The sequence below is a fragment of the Mastacembelus armatus genome, chromosome 3, assembly GCF_900324485.2.
Source record: "Mastacembelus armatus chromosome 3, fMasArm1.2, whole genome shotgun sequence".
Taxonomy (NCBI): domain Eukaryota; kingdom Metazoa; phylum Chordata; class Actinopteri; order Synbranchiformes; family Mastacembelidae; genus Mastacembelus; species Mastacembelus armatus.
In genome coordinates, this window is record NC_046635.1 from 23756143 (window position 1) to 23779480 (window position 23338).

The 23338-nt window shown below is 38.1% G+C and overlaps 1 protein-coding gene across 8 annotated transcripts in view; it reads right to left on the reverse strand.

The window, feature by feature from the left end:
• akap13 (A-kinase anchoring protein 13) overlaps positions 1-18953 on the reverse strand; it is a 96490-nt gene extending 77537 nt beyond the window's left edge. For 6 of the 8 annotated variants that reach the window (XM_026294200.1, XM_026294199.1, XM_026294198.1 and 3 more), the window contains exons 1-2: positions 6654-6672; positions 3464-3507 (exon numbers count right to left, since the gene is read on the reverse strand). In XM_026294200.1, the coding sequence (XP_026149985.1) occupies positions 3464-3507; position 6654 (45 nt within the window). In that variant the 5' untranslated portion in view covers positions 6655-6672. Of the gene's footprint in view, positions 1-3463; positions 3508-6653; positions 6673-14141; positions 14235-18572 lie in introns of those variants that run through there. The other 2 variants (XM_026294195.2, XM_026294196.1) reach the window with 2 other exon arrangements.
• Positions 18954-23338: the final 4385 nt, after the last annotated feature.

Consider the following 23338-nt stretch of genomic DNA (forward strand, 5'->3'; position numbering starts at 1 on the left):
CAACACAACAGGCTCTTATTTTGTCTAAATTAATATCTGTCCATTCTAAATATTGTAGTTATATCCAAAACTGTTTTTTTCCCCAAACTTCATTTCAGAAAATCATGTCTACATATTATGCTTTCACTGTGCTCCTGTTACTTTTGACCTCCTCAGTTACAACTGCTGTAAAGAAGCTGTGCCATATGACTTCAGTTATTTAAATACAAGAGCGAGGAAAGAGAACAATAGAATATTAGAATAAATTAACTGTCAATCGTTTGGAGGCAAATGTGGTGGCAGGGAGTAGAGAAACAGATGTGAAACATCTGCAGGAACTGGCAGGAAAGACAGCTGCACACAGCTACCTTTGTAAAACATGCAACCAAGCACACAGTCTGAAACTGCTGGCAATGAGCCTAATAATAGCAATAACTAAAATGCAAAACAGCAAAACTGTAAGTGACTCTTGTGTCTGGCTTAATTCAGTAAAATAATCTGGTGATTTCAACACTGATGTGCACAAATGGATGTCTTTTAGCTCTCTGCTGGTAATAAGTATTTAACAAAGTGACCTGCTGTGGTATTGACCTGCTAATCATGGCGCTTCAACAGGGAACAGGCAGCTTTTAAGTAACATCAAAAGAACAGCTGGAGGGTATGAACCCAACCCCCCTCCTCTTTTTAAATGTTCATGTGTGAGTATAGTCCTTTTCTCACATCCTGCAACTGTACTGGCTTAAGCTATTTAGTTAAGGCATTGGCTGGTTTTAGGCAGTACTCAGAACAACTTTCACTATGTGTGAAAAACACCTTCTCACTCATTTGGATGAGCCTTTGAGGGGTCATTCCTGCAGCAACGTGACATCATCTGTTAAAAATAGCTTGAATGGTGTATTTCTGCTGTTTACCTCAACATTGTCACAGCTACAGATAAAACTGATGCCAATGCCGTAACTTTTCAAAGTGGGTATTACAAAGCATTGTGATATGTTTTGGTGTTAAATAAGCTATACCCCACATGAACTGTGTTCATCCAATAGGACATCTTGCTCAGCGGTACACAAAACAACACACCCTCACCAATGCAGCCCCCTGTGTAGTTTTAACATTGTGCTAATGTCTGTTCTCACAAAGCACCTTTTGATGATGATTATAAAATTCATTTAGCAGTTTAAATGAATATTTATCCCCCTAGGTGGGTTTCTGACTGTAAGCAGCTCAGTGTAGATGCCTGCTTCACATCAGCAGCTAAAGAAATTGTCCAGACATTCCATGCCACCATTAAGATATTTTCTCAGTAAAAAATACTGTACTCTACATAAACCCAATCTTTTCTAACTTTTACTCAGTCATGTTAAATAGGAAATGTCATCATTAAACTAAAAAGAAAACATGCTATGAACAAAACATCAAGGGTCACATAAAGTTAAATGTTTATGGCAGGGGTGCAACTCATGTTCTTCTTATAAGCCACCGCTCTCCTTGTTTTCCCAACATTCCCTGGCCTGCCCATTGCTGATTACAGGAATCAGGTACTTTTAGTCAATCAGAAGCTGGAAGATATCAGTTCACTTTGTCTTCTGCCACTCCCCTTGCCTGAGATGGTATCTTTCAGCTTATGATTGACTAAATACATCAGATCCAGGTATTTAACAGTGGGGAGGGCAGGGATAGTTGGAAAACAAGCAGCGCAGTGGCCGCTGAGGACTGGAATTGCCCTTGTATTGTATGTTTTTTGTTGTTTTTTTTTTTAAACCAGTGAGTGAAGCTAACATAACATCATGTAATATCACAGGGTTTTCTTGGAAGCAAAATCTTGCAACTTTTAATATGGTTTACACAGAAACAATGCTGCTTTTGTTCCCACTAGACAGTTTATGAAAATCCTACCGGTTTGTTGGCAAGCTGGGAAAGAGATTCACATGAAACAGCTCCTGTTCACATACTGCATTGATACGTGACATTTCCAGAGCATTTACTAATTAAACTACACACAACTTTCTATTTACAAATGCCACTGACATCTACCATATCTTCAGTCCCTGCAGCAGGATAGCTAGATCCATCGCATGGTGGAGAGGTTACCGATTTGATCATAACTGCTGTTATGCCCACAGTCAAGTGTCCATTGTTAGAGACTGAATCCCCTACCTGCTCCTTTATTTAAAAGCCACTCTGGAAAACATTGTTTGCTAAGTGCCAAAAATGTAAACATTGTCTATTCACAGTCAGAACCATTATTGAAAGAAAACTTATTTTTAAAGAGATTCTGCAACAAATCATATACCCCTCTCCACTTTCTCTAAATCACCATTCTTAGCCATTCTAAGTAGATGGCTGAGCCCTTTTAATGTGTATTTTTAAAAGCTATATGAAAAGTGACATGATCATCAATTGCCTGAGGCCATGGTGTATTCCTGGGAATAGTGACTTACTTCATCCACTTATAGAGGAAAATCAGGTACAGTATATTGAGGCTTCATTCACAAGTGAGCTTAATAAGATAAAATAAGGTAAAATACACTCTCCAGGGAGAGTCTGGAGATCTCCAACACCTAGAGAAGGTTGACAGGCGAAGGATGTAAGTAATAACATGGTCACTGTGTTTGCTTAGACCTGTGAGACTAAGATAAGTGGTTAGAATATGGATAGAAACTGTAGATTATATATCAAAAAATTAAAGATAACTTATTGTATCAATTAATGTAATCAGATGCATAATTGGACTGTAAACCTCATGACTGAAAAGGTAACAGAAATTTGTTTGGGGCTTGATAAATTCAACTTCCACATCTAAATGTGGATCTCGCTCAGTTCTTTAAGGAATAAACTAACTTCACTGTCAAACATCCTCCAAACCAGCAGACCCTGTACATACACAAAAATATGTCAGCGTGTCCTTTTTAGGATCATTTTTTGACATTTTTCTTTCTTTTTTTTTTGGTGGTAAACTTGAACATTAGACCACCAGACTCCCTAATGTCTCATGTTGTTAATTTCCTAATAAATTATACCGGTTTAATTTTTCCATATCGCTAGGCTATCAAGGGGTTCCTATTTCATCTAACTCATAACTACTAAAATACACAACAGAGGACAGAATAGCACAAACCATTATGCATATTCTCCATTAAGCAAATATTAAACAGTCAGTTGATCTGCATGCAGTTTGATGTTGTGCTCACACCCACACAGTAGTGTACAGGTAATTAGAACTGCTGTCAGGCTGAAATCAGGTGGAGCTATAACAGGAATTACATGAAGTCATCAAAGTCTATATACTAATAATTATAATAACAATGGTGAAGGTTTAAGTTGCCCCGCACTAAAACAGGTGCAAAACAATCTGTACCACACCCACACAGATCTAAAGAGGCAAAATGAAAAATACCTGTGTAGGAAGAGGTGTGAGGTGCTAAGTAAAAAAATGAAAAATAACTGGAGAGACAGCTTCTTTACGTCTATGAATACTGATACTCACATAGACTGGAGCTTGCTGTGGATTGAGTTTCATGTCCCAGGACACTGTAAAAAGAAGAGCAAAATCGAGATTATAGCCACTGCATATACATATTCTGATACAAAACAATGTCATGTATTAGAGCCGAATTATTTTTTGGCTGTGCAACAAACTGTAAACTCAACATAAACATAATAACTGCTTATTAAGTTAATACAGCTAACATATTAACTTAATAACAGCTGCTTATTTAGGAGCAGTAACTGAGCAAACCGTAATATTCACTCTCAAGTTAAGTCTGCTTTGCTCTCCACCAACTTATGAAGTAAATATCTGGCACTTTAGATGCTGCGATGTGTTCACCTGCATGTTGCTATATTTGTTGTTTGGCACTGCACAGGTAGCGTATAGTGGGTAGGCAATTTCAGGGCTTTTTCACTGAAACTGTCTGTCTGCTATGGCTGGTTTTATAAGTCTCTCTGTGTTAGATGGGAAGACTGACAGAAAGTATAAACTAATTTGCCCAATCCAAATAATTGACCTGTTGTACTCAATGTCACATTCACACTATATTCTTTCATTTCAAGCAAGGATAACAGTTCCAATTAATGTAATTCAGAGAGTAAGAAATTTGTCATTGTGACAATATCTCCCACTGACCATCTTTTCACAGACATTAATAAACCATTGGCAGAACAGCTGTAAATACCACCACCACTGGCAGTTACTTCAATATAAAATTCAATATTAATACAATATATACAGTAAGCTTAAGTTCTAAGAAGTACTTAAAGTGGGAAATGGTTAGCATGGCTCTGGTCAAAAGTAACTAAGTCCACCGATTAGCACCTAAAGTTCTGTAATTAACACCATATATCTTGTCCCCTGTCATTCTGCTATGCTAACAGCTGTAACATTATTAAATGGTATCAATCTTTTTAACTTGTAGCAAGAAAATGAATAAGCTACTCTCAAATGTGCAGCCAAAACCGTAACAGACTTAACTCTAAAGGGACAGTTTTCATAACTTATAATGACAAGGAACAGCCTCAATTGCTAGATAATAATGCTATTCCCAATTATTCACCAAACACAGAGACATGTGACCAAATCATCTGACAATCTGATTGGCTATTATCTGCATTATAAGCAGATTTTTTAAAACTGTGCTCATCCAGAGAAATGATCTGGATAATACACTAGACAATATATATATATATATGTCAGCTCTAGCAGCATAAAAAAAAACACTGTTGTTGACAAGGTGACAGTTAAGCCTGACCTTGGCAGTGGTCCCAACACTGTGTGGGGGGTTAATAGTGCATGAGTACAGAGCAGATACACACTGAATCAGACACAGGAACACACGCCCTCATCATCCAACCAACACTCTAGCTGGTGATGACAGTAATGATGACAAACTTTTTGTAAGTTCTAAGGTTCCTGTCTCCTCTGATCATTAAGGTTTCATCCAGCAAAAAGGTGTGAGAGGTAAACTGCCAAAATACACTACGTCAGTCACTAGGATTTACCAGCTCAGGTTTGCATTTGACTCCCCACTGCCAGTCTGGGACGTAGACCTCAAAGCCGTTTTCTGGGCATAAGGTCAGACGCAGTGGGTGTGTAATTACATCCAAAGAAACGTATTACAGCTGTAGACTTGAAGACAAATGGATTGGAAACCTCCCTGCTAAATTTTCTTGAAGAGATATTGGCCTGCTTGCATTCATCAGCGAGTCCAGGGACTGGTCCGCTTTGAGATCTTGTATTCTCCTCAGTTATTTGGAGAGACAATTTTCTTTTGTTTGCTGTTCCCTGGCACTAAAAGAAGTCCTTGCTGCTGGCCTCAGTGGTCACCAGTGCATTAATCACATGAACCCCACAGCGGGGGCGGCAGCAACAAAAGGCCAGGACCTAATGAGTTCAGCAGAGAACAGCAAAAGAGTCAATGTTAGACTCAACAGAGTGCTAAAGTACAGCAAGGCCAATTCACTTTCTGCAGCAAAATCCAAACATTTTTCCACTTTTTTGCTAAATAAATAGGCTCAAGCTAGAATTAGGCGGATCAGGTAAGGGGATAATCAGTAGCTCTAATAATACTCTGGAGTCTAATCCTCTTGCCTTAAGTGCACTGGGCCTGGGAGTAGCTTCCTCACCACATGCACAAGTATTACTGAGAAGACTCACACATACTGTCCCCAACAGTCTCACTTTTTTTTTTCCTGATAGTTTGATATTCTGGATACTTGTCATCTGCTGGTGCTCTCCTTGACCAAACCACAACATGTGAGCAGGAATAGGGTGGAGTCTTATTCAGTAGTGCTTCAACAAACCAGGCTGACATCATTGTTGAGTGTTGCTGGTATTGGTCCATTGACATTTCACTTATATGACATCTTTCTGACCACTAGATAACCTAACCCATTGCACAATTTTAAAAAATATTAGCAGGAAGTAGGTACATTGCTACATATTTCTTTTCACCATTGAGAACAGAGTTGATAACGTTTATTCATCCAGGTGAAGGTTTCTGTGGCCTTTATCGGTCCCAACATTCTCTACACATACACATCATAATGCGCTGAAACCCAAACAGCTTCACGTTTCACTGTAATGGTCACTTTCCTAGCTCAAGAGCATCTCAGCAGTTGTTAAGGACACCACAATTTTCCCAACAAGGTAAGACATATTACACCTACATCAACTATATCCATCCATCAATCCATTTTCTATACCCGCTTATTCCTTAACCAGGGTCACGGGGATCTGCTGGAGCCTATCATCAACTATATTAAAGCTTTAAATAATTTCTCTTCATGTAAAACATCTCTGGACTGTTTTTAACTTAAGTTTCCTAAGTTGGTGTTTTTAGGATAATTACATTTACAATTTCATGTTTGTACCTCCTACACAACTCTATGAAAACAGTTCATGGGAAGACTGACATAGTTCACATGGAAGTGTGTAGTAAATGAGGCGTGACTGTTAAGAGTAATCAGTGAGTCAGTACATTAAACAGTAGATATAGGGTACAGTACATCCTCCCATTCAGCACAGTATTTAGCTGTGTGTGTTGTCTTAAAACGCCTAACATTATTTTTATCCACAGTGAAATACAATGAATGTGCAGGTCAAGCTTAACCTCAAAGACAAACAGGCAGAAAAACACATTAGATTTAACCATTAGAATATTTTTTAAAAAGCCACCTACTGTTACCAATGGATCATTTTTCAACCTGCTGCAAAATGGTCACTTCTGTTTCTGAAGATCATTCAGATTTACTGCATCATCAGAGGATGAAATTGCTCTGCTGGTTGCTTTGGATTCATGGAGGGACCTGCAACATGGCAACATACTCCCACTGTACTTGGTGTGACTATAAAGCTAAGTCAAATGGAGCAAACATTCTTCCAGTTGAGTAGACCTAACGTATAAGACAGTCAGTCAAACTCTTATTTATATAGCATCTTTCATATAGGGTCATGCAATAAGCCAGAAAAAGGCTAGTAGGTAAAAATAAATAATTAAATAAACCAAACAATAAAATTAAAATAATAACAATCATAATAAAATACAATATACAATGCCATAACAATAATATACTATTCTAATCAAAAGAGTTAGGGTTTAGGTTTGCATTTAAAAACATCAGCACTTTCAGCTGTTCTCAGTTCCTCAAGCATAAAAACGAAGAGTTGCCTCACCAAAGGTTTTTGTCCTGCAATCTGAAACAACTAAAAGACAAAGTGTCACTGGATCCAAGAGGCCGTATAACCGTATTGGTTAATGCATTGGACATATGTCAGTTAACTAAACTAGCATAAGACCATGAAGCCCTTTAAGAACCAATCAAGGAGAACATATAGTTCCAGAGGCATCATTACAAATATTTGAGCTAGTTTTCTAGGACCATCTGACTGAAGTTTTATTTAGGGAGTTAATGAGAAAATTGCAATACAACAAAACAGTAAACCAAACCAAACTAAAACAATGAGTTAAAAGAGGGTATAAGCTGTGTGAAGCTGCAGAGCGGGGTGTTTATTCTCTGTTTTCATGACTACAAGAGACTCTTTCACAAGACAGGAAGTCACTTGATTCTATTTTAGCATTAGAAACGTCTGTTAATACAGATCACATATCTGTTCTCCATAGTACCAGGAAACAATTTTCTCCATTTGACTCTCTGATTTATATTCTAATTTAATTAAACTAAACAGAAGCCAATATTAGTATTTTGGTTTACTTAATAGAGGAATGGGCACAAGTGAAATTAATCTTTCTGAATTCATTGGTTTTATCACACATTATCAATACTGGCCGGTTAATACTGGCTAAAAATCTGCACCAAGTTATACCATCAAAAATAACATTCTTATCTTGACTAACTTTACCAGCTATTACCTTTATAAGACACTATACACTGAAACCTGACATAACAAGATGTGTGAACAACAACCTAGTCCATGTAATTACAGAAAGGACCATATATCCAAAACAAACTGTTTCCTTCTCTGGTAACAGAAGAACCTTGAGAAATAGCATCCATTAAGCTCACCCTATGGCCACCCAACACCTGCTTATACAGATTACACAACCCATTAACTCCGCCCAAAACACGAGGTGCAGCCAGCCAGCAGAGTCTCCATCATGGCAGAAACTACCTCTGAAGTGCTACTAACAGAAAATGTTCTTCTTCCTCTGCTGCAGAAAGGCCACAAAGAAGCCCAGCATCAGTCTCGTTCAAGTGCACAGCCGTTACAAATGGAGCAATAGATCAGAGACAAAATGCCCTCAGTGCTGGTATAGGAGCGGTGATGCACCAAGGCAGGGTTGTGAATGGACCTGTTATGGCTTCCACAGGTTCCCTGGCTATCAAAATAAGCCATAATAACAATGTGACTGCAGCATGAATGGAAGGATGAACAGGATTAGCGTCACAACTCATTAATCAGACTGTCTCCTACACCCTAGAATTCCCCAATATGAACAAATGCAGAGGAGAGGCTGTGACTAGTATATGAGCTAAATACTTTTCTCGCACTTATAACTGTAAATTTGTGGCTTTGTCTGTGAAGAGATCTGTATTCTTGGTGGAACCAACCACTGCACATGATTCAATAATCCTCCTTCGATAAAGGTTCATACAACTAAGATCAATGTCACAGGCATGTAAACACTTGTTTGAATCCAATAAAAGCTGCAGGAACAGCTGTAATGATTCTAGGAAAGTGCTCTTTTGACAGCCCTGAATGTATTCTGACAAAACCAAAAATTCTGCAGTGTCCTGTGATCTTTCCTTGTACAAGTTTTTATTTACATTCAGTATTACATATCTTTGTTTTATCGGTGTGTGCATAATTGCATATCGAACTGAACTGCAAAATTAATTGCAAATTGAAGAAGCAAGAAACTGATGGCAATATGACATGCAACTGATTTAGCTTTAAGTTTGAAGCAAAATATTTCAAAGTGAATTGAGCACCAAATTGCCACTTTGCACATTAAATTGTCAATTGTAAAATGCATTTTCAAACTGCATGAGCAAATTAAATATTGAATTGCCAATTGTAAAGGAACTGCAAGTTGAATCAAGAAATCAAAAACCTCCATAGAAATGTTCAGCTGTTTTCTTACAATCGATGCCTGTACATCTACTAAATATGTTCCCATCATCTCATGTTGTGATGGGATGATGATCAATTGTAATGTAAGCAGGAAGCTAAGTGAAGAGAGAGATGTTCATTTTACTGTAGATCAGATCATATTACAACATGCACATGAAAAAAATGAATTGGTGATAGGAACAGTAAAAAATGAGTAGGTCAGAGGCGACTGGAGGCACATGATGGCATAAACAATCTTTTCTGTCAGCACCACTTGCTCAGAGACTTCATGTTTCTTAAATACTAAAACAAAAGCTCGTATTAGGTGCAGGTCAAGGGTCAGGTAGTTTCTAGGAGACCATTGAAAAATCTGTGCATTTCAAAACCAACACACTTCAGGAAAAAAGTGTCATATTTATATATGGTCTAACCTAAGTCCACCCCACATCAACATGATCTACATGCCCGTTCACAGCATAGTTTTGATGTTTATGTCATTTACAGGGTCATAACACACCTTAGTTTGGTGACGTACAAAGTAAGTGTTTACATAAAAAAAACAAAACTGACATCAATCCTGGGAAATTCCGAATGACTTTGTTCTAATCACGTGTCCAAAAAATAAATGTTAAAGTGCTTCAAAAGTAACTGAATTTTAAAATACTTGTTGGCTTCTGGTGTGTGGTGTGTGTCCTCTTAGCTCAGTGTGCTTCACAAGTGCCCAAGACCTTGTCCTTCACCCAACAATGAACATTTTCAACCAATCTAGCTATCATGCCTGTCCTGCAAATCAGAGTCGGCAGCCTGGAGCTTAGAGAACCCACTTATAAATGAAAACCGAGCAGTGCATATAGTTTTAAACTGATGCAGTGGCAAAATCCTAGGTTTAAATCTTTACATCTATTGCTGAAAAAGACCAAAGACTCATGCCTTTCAAATAACGCCAAAAAAGGAGAAAGTGGAAACTAACAGCCACATAAATGTACATTGGGCAGAATCCAGAGTAGATAAATTAGGTCAAACTCAATAACAGGCCATGTACAACTTTACATTCAAGTTTTATCGCCTCAGTTTCATATTGCAGTCTTTCTAGGTCAAAAACCTCCCACTGGCCATTAATTAATTTTAATAACATCAATGCAGATTCAGTGCACTGGGATTACAGTTACTTGTGGCTTCTTCTTGAAGTTTTGTAGTGGACAGAGATCTACAGTCAAGGACGTAAAGACATCTGTAAAGAAGGAATGAAGCCCAAAATAGACCTGAGATGTCATCTAATACCAGCACTCCATGATAGACACTGTGACTAAGGGTGAAGTTTATGCCACTGACATAAACATAACAACCTGCTCTACATACCTTATTCTTTTAGTCTATGATTCAATTTTCCCCTTGAATACAAGCATGTTCCAAACATAAAAACATTGAAACATCGTTTTGTCTTGACATCATCTTCACATGGGATTCTGCTGGTTTTCCAAATGTTTGTTGAATGCCCACATGGGGCATTGCTTTAGATGTAAGACCTCATGGGACAGTAAGTAGCTTTGGATAAAAGCAACTGGCAGATAACAGTGCCAAGGAGAGCTTTTAGTTTAGTTTAAAGCCTGGTGAGACAAATCATATAAACTGTCCAACAGTTCACTGACCTTCATACTCACTTCACTCCTTTTTATTATCAACCTGTCATTTTCAGATCTTATAATTTTCATTAGAATTGAAGGATGTTCAATCAAATTTCACATTTTAAAATTGCTGAGAAATAAAACAAAGAATGAAAGCAGATATGTTTAGGCTAAGCAGCCCTATGCAGTTTGCCTTTTCTGTCCAAATAAGTTTCATTCCAAGCACAAATAATGCCTGAGTCACAATGCAGGATTTATAAAACTCTTGAATACCATGTCACTCAAATTCATGAAGAATTCAATGGCATATTTTTTGTCAGGAGTAACTTCCCAAATTAATGCAAAACACTGGCAATCAAACTCTTTAAATGTAGCACACTAAGGCTCTCTGTGTCGCAGTGGGGTTTGATGTTTAACTCAGACATTCATTTAACCTCTTGTGTTTTCTCCCCCTGGTTAACCACTAGTTACTGGCCTGCCATTACAAGATGACGTACAAATGACTGTGCTCACTCATAGCACACAACTCCAGGGAGAGCAAAGTACGTCTGCTTTGTGTTGAACACTTGCCTGAATCTTTTTATGGTCCACTATCAGCTCTGCTCTTCTGCAGCAGGGCTAAATTAGTCAGAGCTACGTCACCTTCTCAACAACGGCACCAAAGTAACTTGGATACACCGTGTTGACTACTATTTAGATAGTCACGGCTGTTTGATTTAATCTAACTTAGCTATTGTCTCTATGTACAGATATGAGGCCTTCGTGGTGACGTGACCTTACCCCACCACACAAAAGCAACCTCTGTGCAGAGACTGCATACAAACGCTGGCTGACAACATGAAGCCAGGGGATGAAAGGTCTCTTCAGTGTTTGGTGACAGCTATTGCCCTCTCCACTGAAACCAAATACCTGTGGGCCCAGATAGCATTATCTTATTGTGAGGCACACTGGGGACTGGCCTGTAATCAGTGCCTAAGCCTTCATCACTGCTCCTCCCCAGGTTTGATCCCCTGCCCCCCCACCCATCCTACCTTTGTTTCCAGCACTATTAGGCCATGAGGTACTCTGCAGACATGTTTAAAGGAATAGTGTGCCATTTTGGGAAATTCACTTATTCTTTTTGTTGCAGACAGTTATATGAGAAGATTGATGCCACTCTCACCTTTACAGGGTAAATATAAAGCTAGAGGCAGCAGCCGATTAGCTTCACATAGCACAAAGACTGGAAACGAAGAAGCAATCTGACTCTTTCTAAAGGTAACAAAATCTTCATACCCGCACTTCTAAAGCTTGCTGAATACATTACAACCTGTTTGTTTAAGCCATACAAAAATCAAAGTGCAAAAACATAAACACTATTTCTAGGGCAGGGCGAGTCAGCAGGCAAACAGGGACTCCATAAAATAAATGGTCCCAAACAAAACAAAAAAAAATCTTCAGTACATAACACTCCCCTAAAACCACAACTTACTTACACTTTGTTCTGTCCTTGCTAGCTGTTTACTCAGCTAGCTGGCCAGTGGCAGTAGATTCATACTTTGTATATAAATTTGTGAGTGGTGTAAATCCTCTCGTCCAACTTTTACCAATGTTGCAAGTCTTCCTTTCAGCAATTGCAAATGCTGTTGCATGGTGACCTTGAAATACCTAGAGGGGGTTTTAACCAGTGTCATGGCTATCAGATGTTTACACTCAAAGTATTAATGTGCTCAGAAAGCTGCAGTAAATGGTCAGCATAAAGTTTTACATAATCAAGAGGGCAATTTCAGCTGCTTCCATTTCTAACAGGATCCTGTTAGGTGAGTGATGTGGATTTCACCTTATTTAAAGAAGCAAACACTGGCTCAAAATCTCTCAATAGAACTCAAAGTGACAATATATGAGCCCAGGGACAAGGAAAACATACATAAAAGTAAAATGTTAGGCAAGTTAAATGTCTGTCCATCCCAGCTGGGAGGTAAGAGGTTTAATCTAGGGAATCCTGAGCAGTGCTAACCTCAGCTTCACTGAAGGCATGATCAGATTAATATCAAACACACTACATTAAAAGATGATATGCACTGTTAGGTTATATATAACAACCAACAAACCAAACATGTTTTATGTATGTACATCTCCCAAGCTTTGACAGTGATCACAAACTGGCTTTGTGGTTAGTACTAGCTCAGTGAGATTCAAACCCAGCTAAAGAGTCATGGATTTGAATCCCAGCTCTGGCTCCTCCTCCACATGGCTGAACATGCATATTTGGTCAATCAGAAACTTTAAAGTGCCTATAAATATGCATGCATTTCTATGCGTTTACCCAGTGATAAACTAGTATCCTCTCCAGCATCTTTCCAATGAGCTACACTACAACCAGACAGCACAAGTGTCAACACACACTCCCATTTCTTCAGTAAGTCTTTAAAAATGGCAAAGCTTGAGAGTTGAGTGGAACTAATACCAATGGTTTTGGTGATGGATGATGTGGTTTTGATGTGCATGACTTGTTCACTTCCCCCACTGATTCCTTGTCTATATAACAGGCAACTCAGCTTACTAGAATGTTCTATTTCTCAAACAGGAAATGGATGAACAAATAAATGGATTCATCCATTCTCGGATGAATACTTTAACTCTGAATATAGCTATGTTCAAGTAGTTCCACCTTTAGAATAAATTGCTGCTTATTCAAGAACATAAACTTAAATATTATAAATATTCTAAATAGAAGACCTAATCTTATAACAATACAGACACATGCTCCTTAATTTCTAAAGAGTCCAATTTCTCACACATTGTCTACAGTAACTTTCTAAAGTCTAAGAATATAATCCTACAGAAGTCATCAGGGTTATCTAGCTTTGGGCTTGGGACTTCAAACAAACTGGAGGGTGAGGTTTTAAAGACAGACATACACTTTGACTGTCAAGTCATATAAAGTAAGACACTGTTGAGCATGGCATTATAGAAAATGTAGAATCCATCTTTTTTTTTTTTTTTACTTATCTGTTTCTTGCCAGTTCCAAATTTATGGACATCCAATGCCTTAGTATCACTTTAAAATAATTACTTTATAATTTGAAATGTCCACATTCATCTTCTATATTCAAGTCCATTTATCTTGATCAAGTCAAATGTGCCTTTGAATAAACAATATGTGCTATACGTTATCACCATTCTCTACACTGACAACCTCATGTTTTTACTGAAACCAGTTAAGTGTTATTAGTGAAGCAGACGTTGCTAGGCACTGTAAGTGCATCACAGTAAGACTTTGTCCTGGGGAATATTATAACAACAAAAACAAAAAAGAAATCCTTCAAATTCAATGCCTAATGTCATACATAATAATGCTTTGTTACTCAACTCCACCACCCACATCCTAAGCTATGATTGTTTACTTTTTTCTTCACACTACAGAGAAACTGTAAAAGCACCTGTCAACGCAAATAAACCACACATGAAGTCATCAATGACAACCTTACCCACAGTCTATCTGATGATAGCAGACTCCTTCAGGTGCACATTAAATTCATTGTAACTCCATCAGAGAGAGCAGGTGTGTTTACACTAGTCAGGTATCCTCAGTGGTGGGCATGTGAGCTCTCACCACACTGATTACACTGAGCTAAATATGGCTTTGTGCTAACACAGACAGTAGGCAGATCAAAGCCCTGATGTCAGAGGGGAAAGGCGGAGCTTGCCGGCCACAGGTCAGGTGCCTGCTGCAAGTGATGGTGCAACTCCAGCCATCATTTCTGTTCTTCTTAAGTGTTGTAATTTGGAGCATGTGAAGATTTGCAGAAGTGACATTGCATTACCTACCATCAGCCGGATTATGTTATTTCATTGTTCCTACTGGTGGTGTGAACACAAACACAAAAAAGACCTTTAAGGTCTGTAGTTCTCAGGTCCATTCCTCAGTGGATTACATCCAAGAACTGATTCCCTACAACTATTTGGTCCGAAAATGCATATACTGTACGTAGAGAAATCACACTTCAAAATACAGGAGAAGAGCCTCAAAATCTAATCATAAATGCCTCAGATGATTTGTTACCCATGTATCTGGACAATCCAATTTTTAAATTGCTGTGCTTGAGCCACCCATCTTCTGTTTGTTTTGTGTTTTCTTCCTGGAGGGCTGGGACACAAAGGTTTATTTTTTTCTATATCAAGATTAATACATGTTTGTACATTTATGAATAAAATACAAGTCTGGCTATATCAGTTTAGCATTAGTACTGAAATTCAGGTCATGTATTTGTACTAGTATTTAAAAAAAAAAAAAAAAAAAAGTTGGACTACAATTCCCAGTCCTGCTGTTGGTTAAAGAATGCTGTTTCTAATCACTATGTTACTCCCAAGTCGCACATATTCAAACCACAGAGATGTAAGCAATTTGTACAATTCAAGCCAAAAGTCATGATGGTAAGTTGCCTTTTTTGCGGAAACGTATACTGACATAATATGTCAAATCTTCAAATCACCACAGGCACATGTAACAATTAAAAACCTTCTGCTTGATAATTTCCAAAAGAAAAAACACTACTCCAGGGCACAGAATTTAGCCAATCTGCAGAGATGGTTGCTGTTTTGGAACAAGGAGTGCGGCTGCTGTTTGGCGTGCTGAGAGGATTCCAGTGATTCCAGTCTTAACAAAAACTAAGTCAAGGCTTTATTGTGACTATCAGTAGGGAATTCAGCAGTCGCCTTCCCAGGCTTACAAAACCTACTCTTGATACAGCACTACATTATGAACTAGTACCTGTAAGACATCCTCAAATGCTTCCATATTTTAGTAAATACAGTGTAATTACAAGGCTGACAGTGAGTGTATCCTCCATCATCATTAAATTAGGGGGTTTGTGAGATGAGAAATTGGCTGGGTTCAGCTTGGAGACAGCAGAATCCTCATGATAATTTACACAACTCTAAATGGGAAGGCAACTCCTCTTTGATTTGTCTTTTGTACAGGAGTTAAATACAGATTTCTGACTGCAGCGACCTCACAAGTAAGACTTTAGTTTGCTGGGAGACAAATGGAGTGCAGACTCATAAACTTTTGTTTAGTCGAAGCACAGTGTAGTCATTCCCTGATAGCCTTAGACTGATTAAAAATGTAACTATGGATGGATGTTTACAGTGTGGTCTGCAGCTGTTCTCACGTTCTATCGCTCTGATTAATAGCATCAGCTGTACAGAGATAAGGTGCCGATGACTCATTGTGGGATGACATAGATTAAAATGGATTAAGATCATCATTACAAAATTACATATGCAGTGAATGAACAAAAATGGCACCTACATGATGGCCCTAATACTGATGTGCATTCTCTTTTGGCAGACAGTTAGAGGGAAGGATTGACACCACATCTGTATAAGGCTATATAACTATTTAAACAATAACAGTTTTGTCTCTAGCTAAGCTACATTACCTGGCTGCTGGCTGTAGCCTTTTGTTTAATGAAAAGCTATGGGATCTGAATTCTTGTCATCTAACTCTCCAACAGAATATGAATAAGCATAGATCCCATAATGCTGGACTATTTAACCTTTAACACATCACATGGTTCATGGTTAAAGATAACGCGATTTACTCTAAGCTGATATTTTGAATTTCAAAACTAAACGCCTTTAAAGTGCATTTAAATCATTGTGTTAAAATCTACTAAATATGCTGAGAAACCTACATTTTCAAAGTGCACTTAGTAAACTCAGTAAATAAGTCACTCAGTAAATAAAAAAGACATAGGCCTTAAAGAGCTGAAGTTTTGAAACCAAACACGATAGATTTGTGCTAGCGCACACACAGAGCCCAGATTCACATTATGGCAGAAGAAAGTTAATGATCTAGATTATTTATTATTCAAGTCTCAGGACTCACCGGACACCTTTACTTCTACACCAGGAGTGGGCAACCCATGTTCCTCAAAGATCACTGCCCTGCATGTTTTCCAACTATGCCTGCCCTACCTACTGCTGATTACCTAGATCAGGTGTGTTCAATCAATCAGAAGCTGGAAGATACCATCTCAGATGAGGATAGAGTGGAGGAAGAGAAAGTGAATTGGTATCTTCCAACTTCTGATTGACTGAACACACCTGATCAAGGAAAACAAGCAGGGTGTGGCCCACAAGGACCGGACATGCCCACCCCTGCTCTACACAGTGTGAATATATAAGACACAAAAATCCAGCATTCTCCACTGGAACTTCTCTGTAGTAAATCATGGTGCTTATGGGTATATCCCAGTTCGAAATGATATCTGTGTTTCTGTGAATTTTGATTGCTGCATGCAGTATAAAAGTATAAAACTTTAAAGTGATACTGTAAATCAGACACACCTTGAAGAAGTTTCAGGCAGGTATTAGAGTAGGTGTATTTCCTTCTTTCCAACTGTCACCTCTTTTACAGAACATAATATGGGCATGGTGAATACTTGGCCTACATTCACAGGCACTGACTCAGATTTAAAGGCCAATCCCACAGCGGAAATCATCCACATGGAAATGTAAAAAAGGCAGATTACTAGGCTGCCAAAACAGACATCAGAGCCAGTTCTACTGAGTCAATACTGACTGTAAGAAGTCTCTGCAATGACAGCAAGAGAAACAGATGCTTGTCACAAAACATTTGAGGCGTCAAAACCAGTGATTACAAGGCTCATATCACTGTGAGAGAGAAGTAATCACAACTAGCACATGTCTCTATTATCTGTTCTTTCTGACAGCAAATATATAAGTATTTCAGAGAAGTAGCAAGTATTAAAACTGGTTCTGCTTTAAATTCTCATATTCTACCAGCTGTTGCTTCACATTACGATATATTTCAGGATTCAGGTTAAAAGATCACTTTTAAGTGAGTTCATTTTGAGTGAAAAGTTTATTTACAAAAGTCACAAATTAAACCAGCTTTTCACTTCAGTTAGGCAATGGCTCATCTTCCATTAATAAATAATGAAAAGAAAACCAACTCTCAAACCCTGTTACAATATGGGAAAGCAGAGTGTGCCCATGTATGTGGCTGATCCTTCGAACATGTTTAAGTGGATGATGTGAAGCACATTTAACTTATCAGACTACAGTTTTCTCTAACGTGTGCAGACCCTGCTACAAGTCCAAAGAAATGTATGAAGTCCAATCAGTTTGTGTAACTGTATGTTCTTAATAAAAAGCAGCCTATAGGGATAAGAAGTATTGTTTAGGATACCATCAAAGTAATTATTTCTTAAATCTGGGCAAGATCATTATCTTTATATCATGTGGTGGACTGCGATAATAGGTGGTATAAGGGGGGGGGGGGTGGGAATTTGGGCCCAGGACTAACAGAGGCCCAGAAAAAAACCTATATAAAACAACATGTAGGACATGATGACACTGGAAATTATACAAATCAATTTACTGAGTACAATTACATATGGGATTTCAAAACATACAGCACATGAATACATGTTTTAAGGCCTTCTTTCTGTTATATTATATTTAGACATTTTTCCAAATCTCAATGAATCATGCTAATGAAGTCTCTTCATGGCTGTTTCCTTGTGGCCTTTAACTGGAGAGTTTTAATGATGTTAGTATACTTCATGTTACACTGTTAACACATATTTTTAATATGAAGTGTGTGTGTGTGTCTGTGTTACGTTTGCTGCGTTGGTTTGGTATCATTTTACATTTCTAAGGGGCACCGAGTTCCTCCTCGCTGTGGCAGAGTTCACAGAAACGTGAGAAGTTCCCACATCGGCCCTGTAGGCTCTGAATGAAGATGTCCCGGCTACCAAGCAACAAGTTATAACCCAGGCTGCCGCAGCCATTAAACCGCTTCTCTCACGGCCAAACGCCACCGAGAGAAGTAACCTCGCACTCCCTGAAGTTAGCTAATAACGGGCTACGTTGCAAACGACTGCTCTTACCTCAAGCAGATGAAGCTCAGTGTGAAGAAGGATCAGCTTTTGGACGCATAATATTCCTCCTGAAGCCTGGACTTGCCGTGTGTGGTGCTGGGCCCAAGTGTCCTTTGTTTGGTTTTTTTTTTTTAAACAAAAAGTTTTTTTGCGGTGAAGTGAAACGGATAAGCGGCAATGTGGTTTTCTTACCGGACTCGACCCGTTCAGAAACAGGAGGACTGGCTGCACTTTCGTACAGTTGTTAGTGTTTCCCAGGACAACTCAGGAGGAGGAGTCTGCTTCAGTGGCTATTATAAGCTCTACTTTCTTTGGGCTTTCATCAGAACTCTGTCTCACACTACATGAAGTACACTTACAGTTACCATATAGGCCTAATTGACTTTAGGAAAGTTTTTTATATATATATATATATATATATATAAATCAACTAAGTATTACATTATCTAGACTTTTTTAGGTAAGCAAAAAAAGTGTGGCGTTACATTAGCGGGATGAAGCTAGTGATGTTTTATTGACTTCCCGTTTGGATTTTTCATAATAAAATAAGTAACTGCACTGTACTGTCCCTACTGAAACAAAGTCACTGTGGATATTGGACATTAAGTTAATAAGGTTGTGTCAATACGGTTGAACAATTGAAACAAGTTAAAACTTTTTTTCTGACTTTTTGACTTCATGTTTGAGTTCCTTCCTTTCTACTCCGTGTTGCTGGCATTTGGCTATTTTCTGCCTGGTAAAAGTCCAAATGAGCATTACAAAAAACATTTGTTTTTCTGGGTAACATTTTATTTTTGATGTTTTTTATTCTAAAAAATTGTAATCATGCAATCCCAATAAATCAGCTGTAAGTAGCGTCATGATTAATCTTCTCATTTTATTGTGAAGGTAGAGCTCGAGTAGCTGGAGTTAGATGTTAATTACTGTACAACTGACATAGTTTACTAGTTCCTCTTCTGTGTTCCTCATTAACTCTTAAGAAAATTTTAGGTTTTTGCACATTTTGTTCAAACGTAGTTGTACTTCTCACTTCTTCACTTTTCCCCACTACTGTAACTGCTAACCCGCCTCATATCTTACAGCAACTACAAATTGCAGCTTGCAAAAATGTCAGATTTTAAAATCACTCTACAGGGGTTAAAATGCATTAACATTTAAGGTACACTTAGCTCACTATTCTGTGCACTGTGACTGTAGAATATCAATTAAAATACAGTGATTGCATTCTAAGCAATACCATACCACAGTATATGGATATGTTTTGTTTTTCTTTGTTTTTCTTTTTTTTTTTTTTTTTTAGTAGTGGTTCATGTTTTTGACCAATTGGGAATCACAGATACTTGGACTAACACCAGACAGATGTTTGTTTTGTCACCTTTTAGCCACAGAAACAAACTTGTAGTTTGAACTGCCCTCTGCTGGTTCAGGAGACCTTCTGCAATGATCTCTGCATGTTATATAATACTCAATGGATGTGATTCGACTCTTTTATTAATTATACCGACTCACAAAACATTGGAAAAGTAGACCTAAGCAGAGTACTGTTTTACTTGTGAACAAAAGTATTCACAGAATACACCTTCCCTACCTACTGAAAACCACTTGACTAAAGTGGTTTTCTTGTATTCAGAAATGATTCTCTACCTCCGATGAGCACAGACATTCAAATGTCTCTATTCTCAGCAGCTTAGTGATGTGAAAGGAATTCTATTCTTTATTCTGCTCTCTCAACCTTGCACAGAAATTAATTGTACCAAGACTAGACAGTGTACACACATTTATAAATAATTTAGTTTTTGAATAACCTTGCTTTTAATTAGGTTTAGATGTATAAGGGTATGTATAAATGCAAAGCACAGCAGCACTGAATTCATTCATTCCCTAGCTGACCAAATATAAGTATTTTAGTCATACCTTCTTTTAAGTTCCTTTATTATAAATCAAACAAATTAATCAGTTTGTCAATAAAATCAAACATTCACAATGGAAATCAAAAGACAGGAAAAAGTTATTCTGGATCTTGGAGTAAGAAAGTGGAAGATTTGACTTGATGGCTGTACTTCCTAAAAGGTTTTAAGTTCTGTATTCTGATTTTTTTATAGGCAGAGTAGGAGTTCTGATTGACAGCTTTTTCACTGTAAGGGCAGACTAGGTCAGATTCAATTCAGAATCTGGGTTTGTGTGTGTCTCACTCCATTCTCAGTATAGCCTATTTGTTGTTGTAGATCGTAACTGTGACAAAGGCATTATGGATGAACCACACACTACTGTCTTCTGGATTTTCCAAATCTAAATTCCAAATCTAAATCCAAATCTTTTTCAAACCTATATGCCTGTTGCCAGAAAGAGAAAAACACAGTAAATATGTATTCTGCCATGGATTGTCTTCAATCGCAGCAGGCAGAACACAGTGACTTACATAAAGCCTGATGGATAGAGAAATAAATAAAATAAATCTTGTCTGAAATGAAATTTCTGCACATTCGAGGAACAGTGGTTATTACTTTTTCATTTAGGGATTTATATTTGTATAAAAATTAAAGTGCTGATGATTATGAAAAGCATACTAGCTTATTAGTACCAAGAAATATTTCATTCATGTCTTTATGTGATTTAATAATTTTCATGGTAACTTCTACCCACATCCTACAGCAGCAAAAGCTACAAAGTTCTACCATAGAGTAGACTATATTACTGTTTTTAAAGCTCAGCTTTCTGCAAAACAAGCAAGCTTCTTGCACTTCATCAAACACATGCACACCGTGTTGCAAACACACCAGGTGTATGGTTTCGATCACTGTATGTGAAATTGAACCACAGAAAGGTTGTTTCAGAGTCCCAGCAGGGTTTCAGGCCTTCCTCCCATCCCAAGCAGCTGAGCTGCAAGCTTTTTCTCTCTCCTCCACCTGTAACCAGCTGAGGGTTAGATAAATGGCAGGTGGTATTGAAAAGAGTCCCTATTCACCACCTTCTGAGCTGCACTTACACACATTATTGGAGTCCGGGGGAGGAGGAGGAGTGGAGGGATGTTGGGGGAATTCTGAAGCAGGGCCAGTCTGCAGACTGCCAGAATATAAGTGAGACGGGGCAACAAGAATGGCACAAAGAAGTACATAGCTGCCTTTGTGCAGCAATAAAAGGAGGTTTTGTAAGTTGGAGGACTTGGATGGAAGAGGATGGAAGAGATAGTGCTGAAAAAATTCCAGCCAGAGTAAACACTTGGCTAGAGAGACAAAAACACACTAGTTGCAAGAGGAGAGAGAAGAGAGAGAGAGATGGAACAAGAGGCATATCATTTGGCTGAAGTGCCATCAGAGTGCAGCATACACGGTCCCACAGTTCACTGGAAAGCGTCTTATACTCAGCATCACTGTCCACATTTCTTTCACTCAGTCTGGGCCATGAGGACTTTGTTGTGTTTCATTAGTTAAAGCTGCACTGAGAATCTTTTCCAAAAAGCAGAGGAGGGAAATTCTTGAAACTCCTTGAACTTTTAATACCCATATTACTGAAGTTGTAAGCTGACCATCTTTCTGGGCAAGAATCATTGAAACTGTTAACATTTATTATTTTACTATAAAGTTTTGATATTAAATCAATGCCAGTATTAAACCAATACTAAACCCAGAGTTATATCTGACACATATTTTATAATCATTTTATTCTTTGAATATTTCATACAGTTTTCATCAGCAGATGAAATTTGCCCAGATGTCATAAAATTTCCATTTTCTGACCTCTTTAGGAATTTTCTGCCCATTTTGACTTCAAAGTTCAACATTCATTCTGACCTTAGTTGATAAAACAATCTCACTGTATGGTTCATAAAGTCACGGATCTGAAGCTTCCATTTGTATGATCATCATCAGATCATTTGAGGTAAGTCTGTTGTCAAACATTGTTTCCCAGGTTAAGAATGAATGCTGAACCTCACTAGGAAAACTAATTGAGAAACTCACTATCTGTGATAATGAAACACTTTCATCTGCATGTTAGTTTTTATTTATGGCACAATCATTCAACTATAAACTGCAACAGATGTCACTTTCTTTTCATGTGTGAAGCTCATGTATTGCTATGGAATAAATTGATTATTTTTACGCATACAAAATCTTCTCACTATTTTGGACATTCCTTCAGTATGAGTGCCAAATAGAATATATACTTTACAGAAAACTTCTTCCATCACCTCTACCCTGCTGTTTACATTTTTCATCCATCCATCCATCCATCCATCCATCCATCCATCCATCCATCCATCCATCCATCCATCCATCCATCCAGCCACCCATTATCTATTCAGATCAGATCCCTGTGGGATCTGATGGAGCCTATCCCAGCCTATCCCAGCTCTCTTTGGGTGAAAGGCAGGGGTACACCCTGGACAGGGCACCAGTCCATCACGGGACTGTTTACATTTTTCAAATATTCAATTTACATTCTCTCATTTTCTCCACACCAGTTTTATTTAAACCAAAGGGTAGATGATATTTGGTCACATGGAGGAAGCACAAGAATAAAAACACAAAATAGTCTTTTATGGGGCTTTTGTTGCAGACACAGAACAAGATTATTATTTATTTGAAGTTGTGTTTCTAGAAACCTGACAAAGGTAAATCCAGTGCTGGTACTAACTGCTGAGAGAAATATCTATGCTCTAACATACTTGGCAGGTAGTATACAGAGCTTTTTTGCTAAAAACAACTGCCTGATGAGAGAAATTGAGAGAAACTGACTAACTGAGTTCCACACTACAAATGAGCCCTGTGATATTA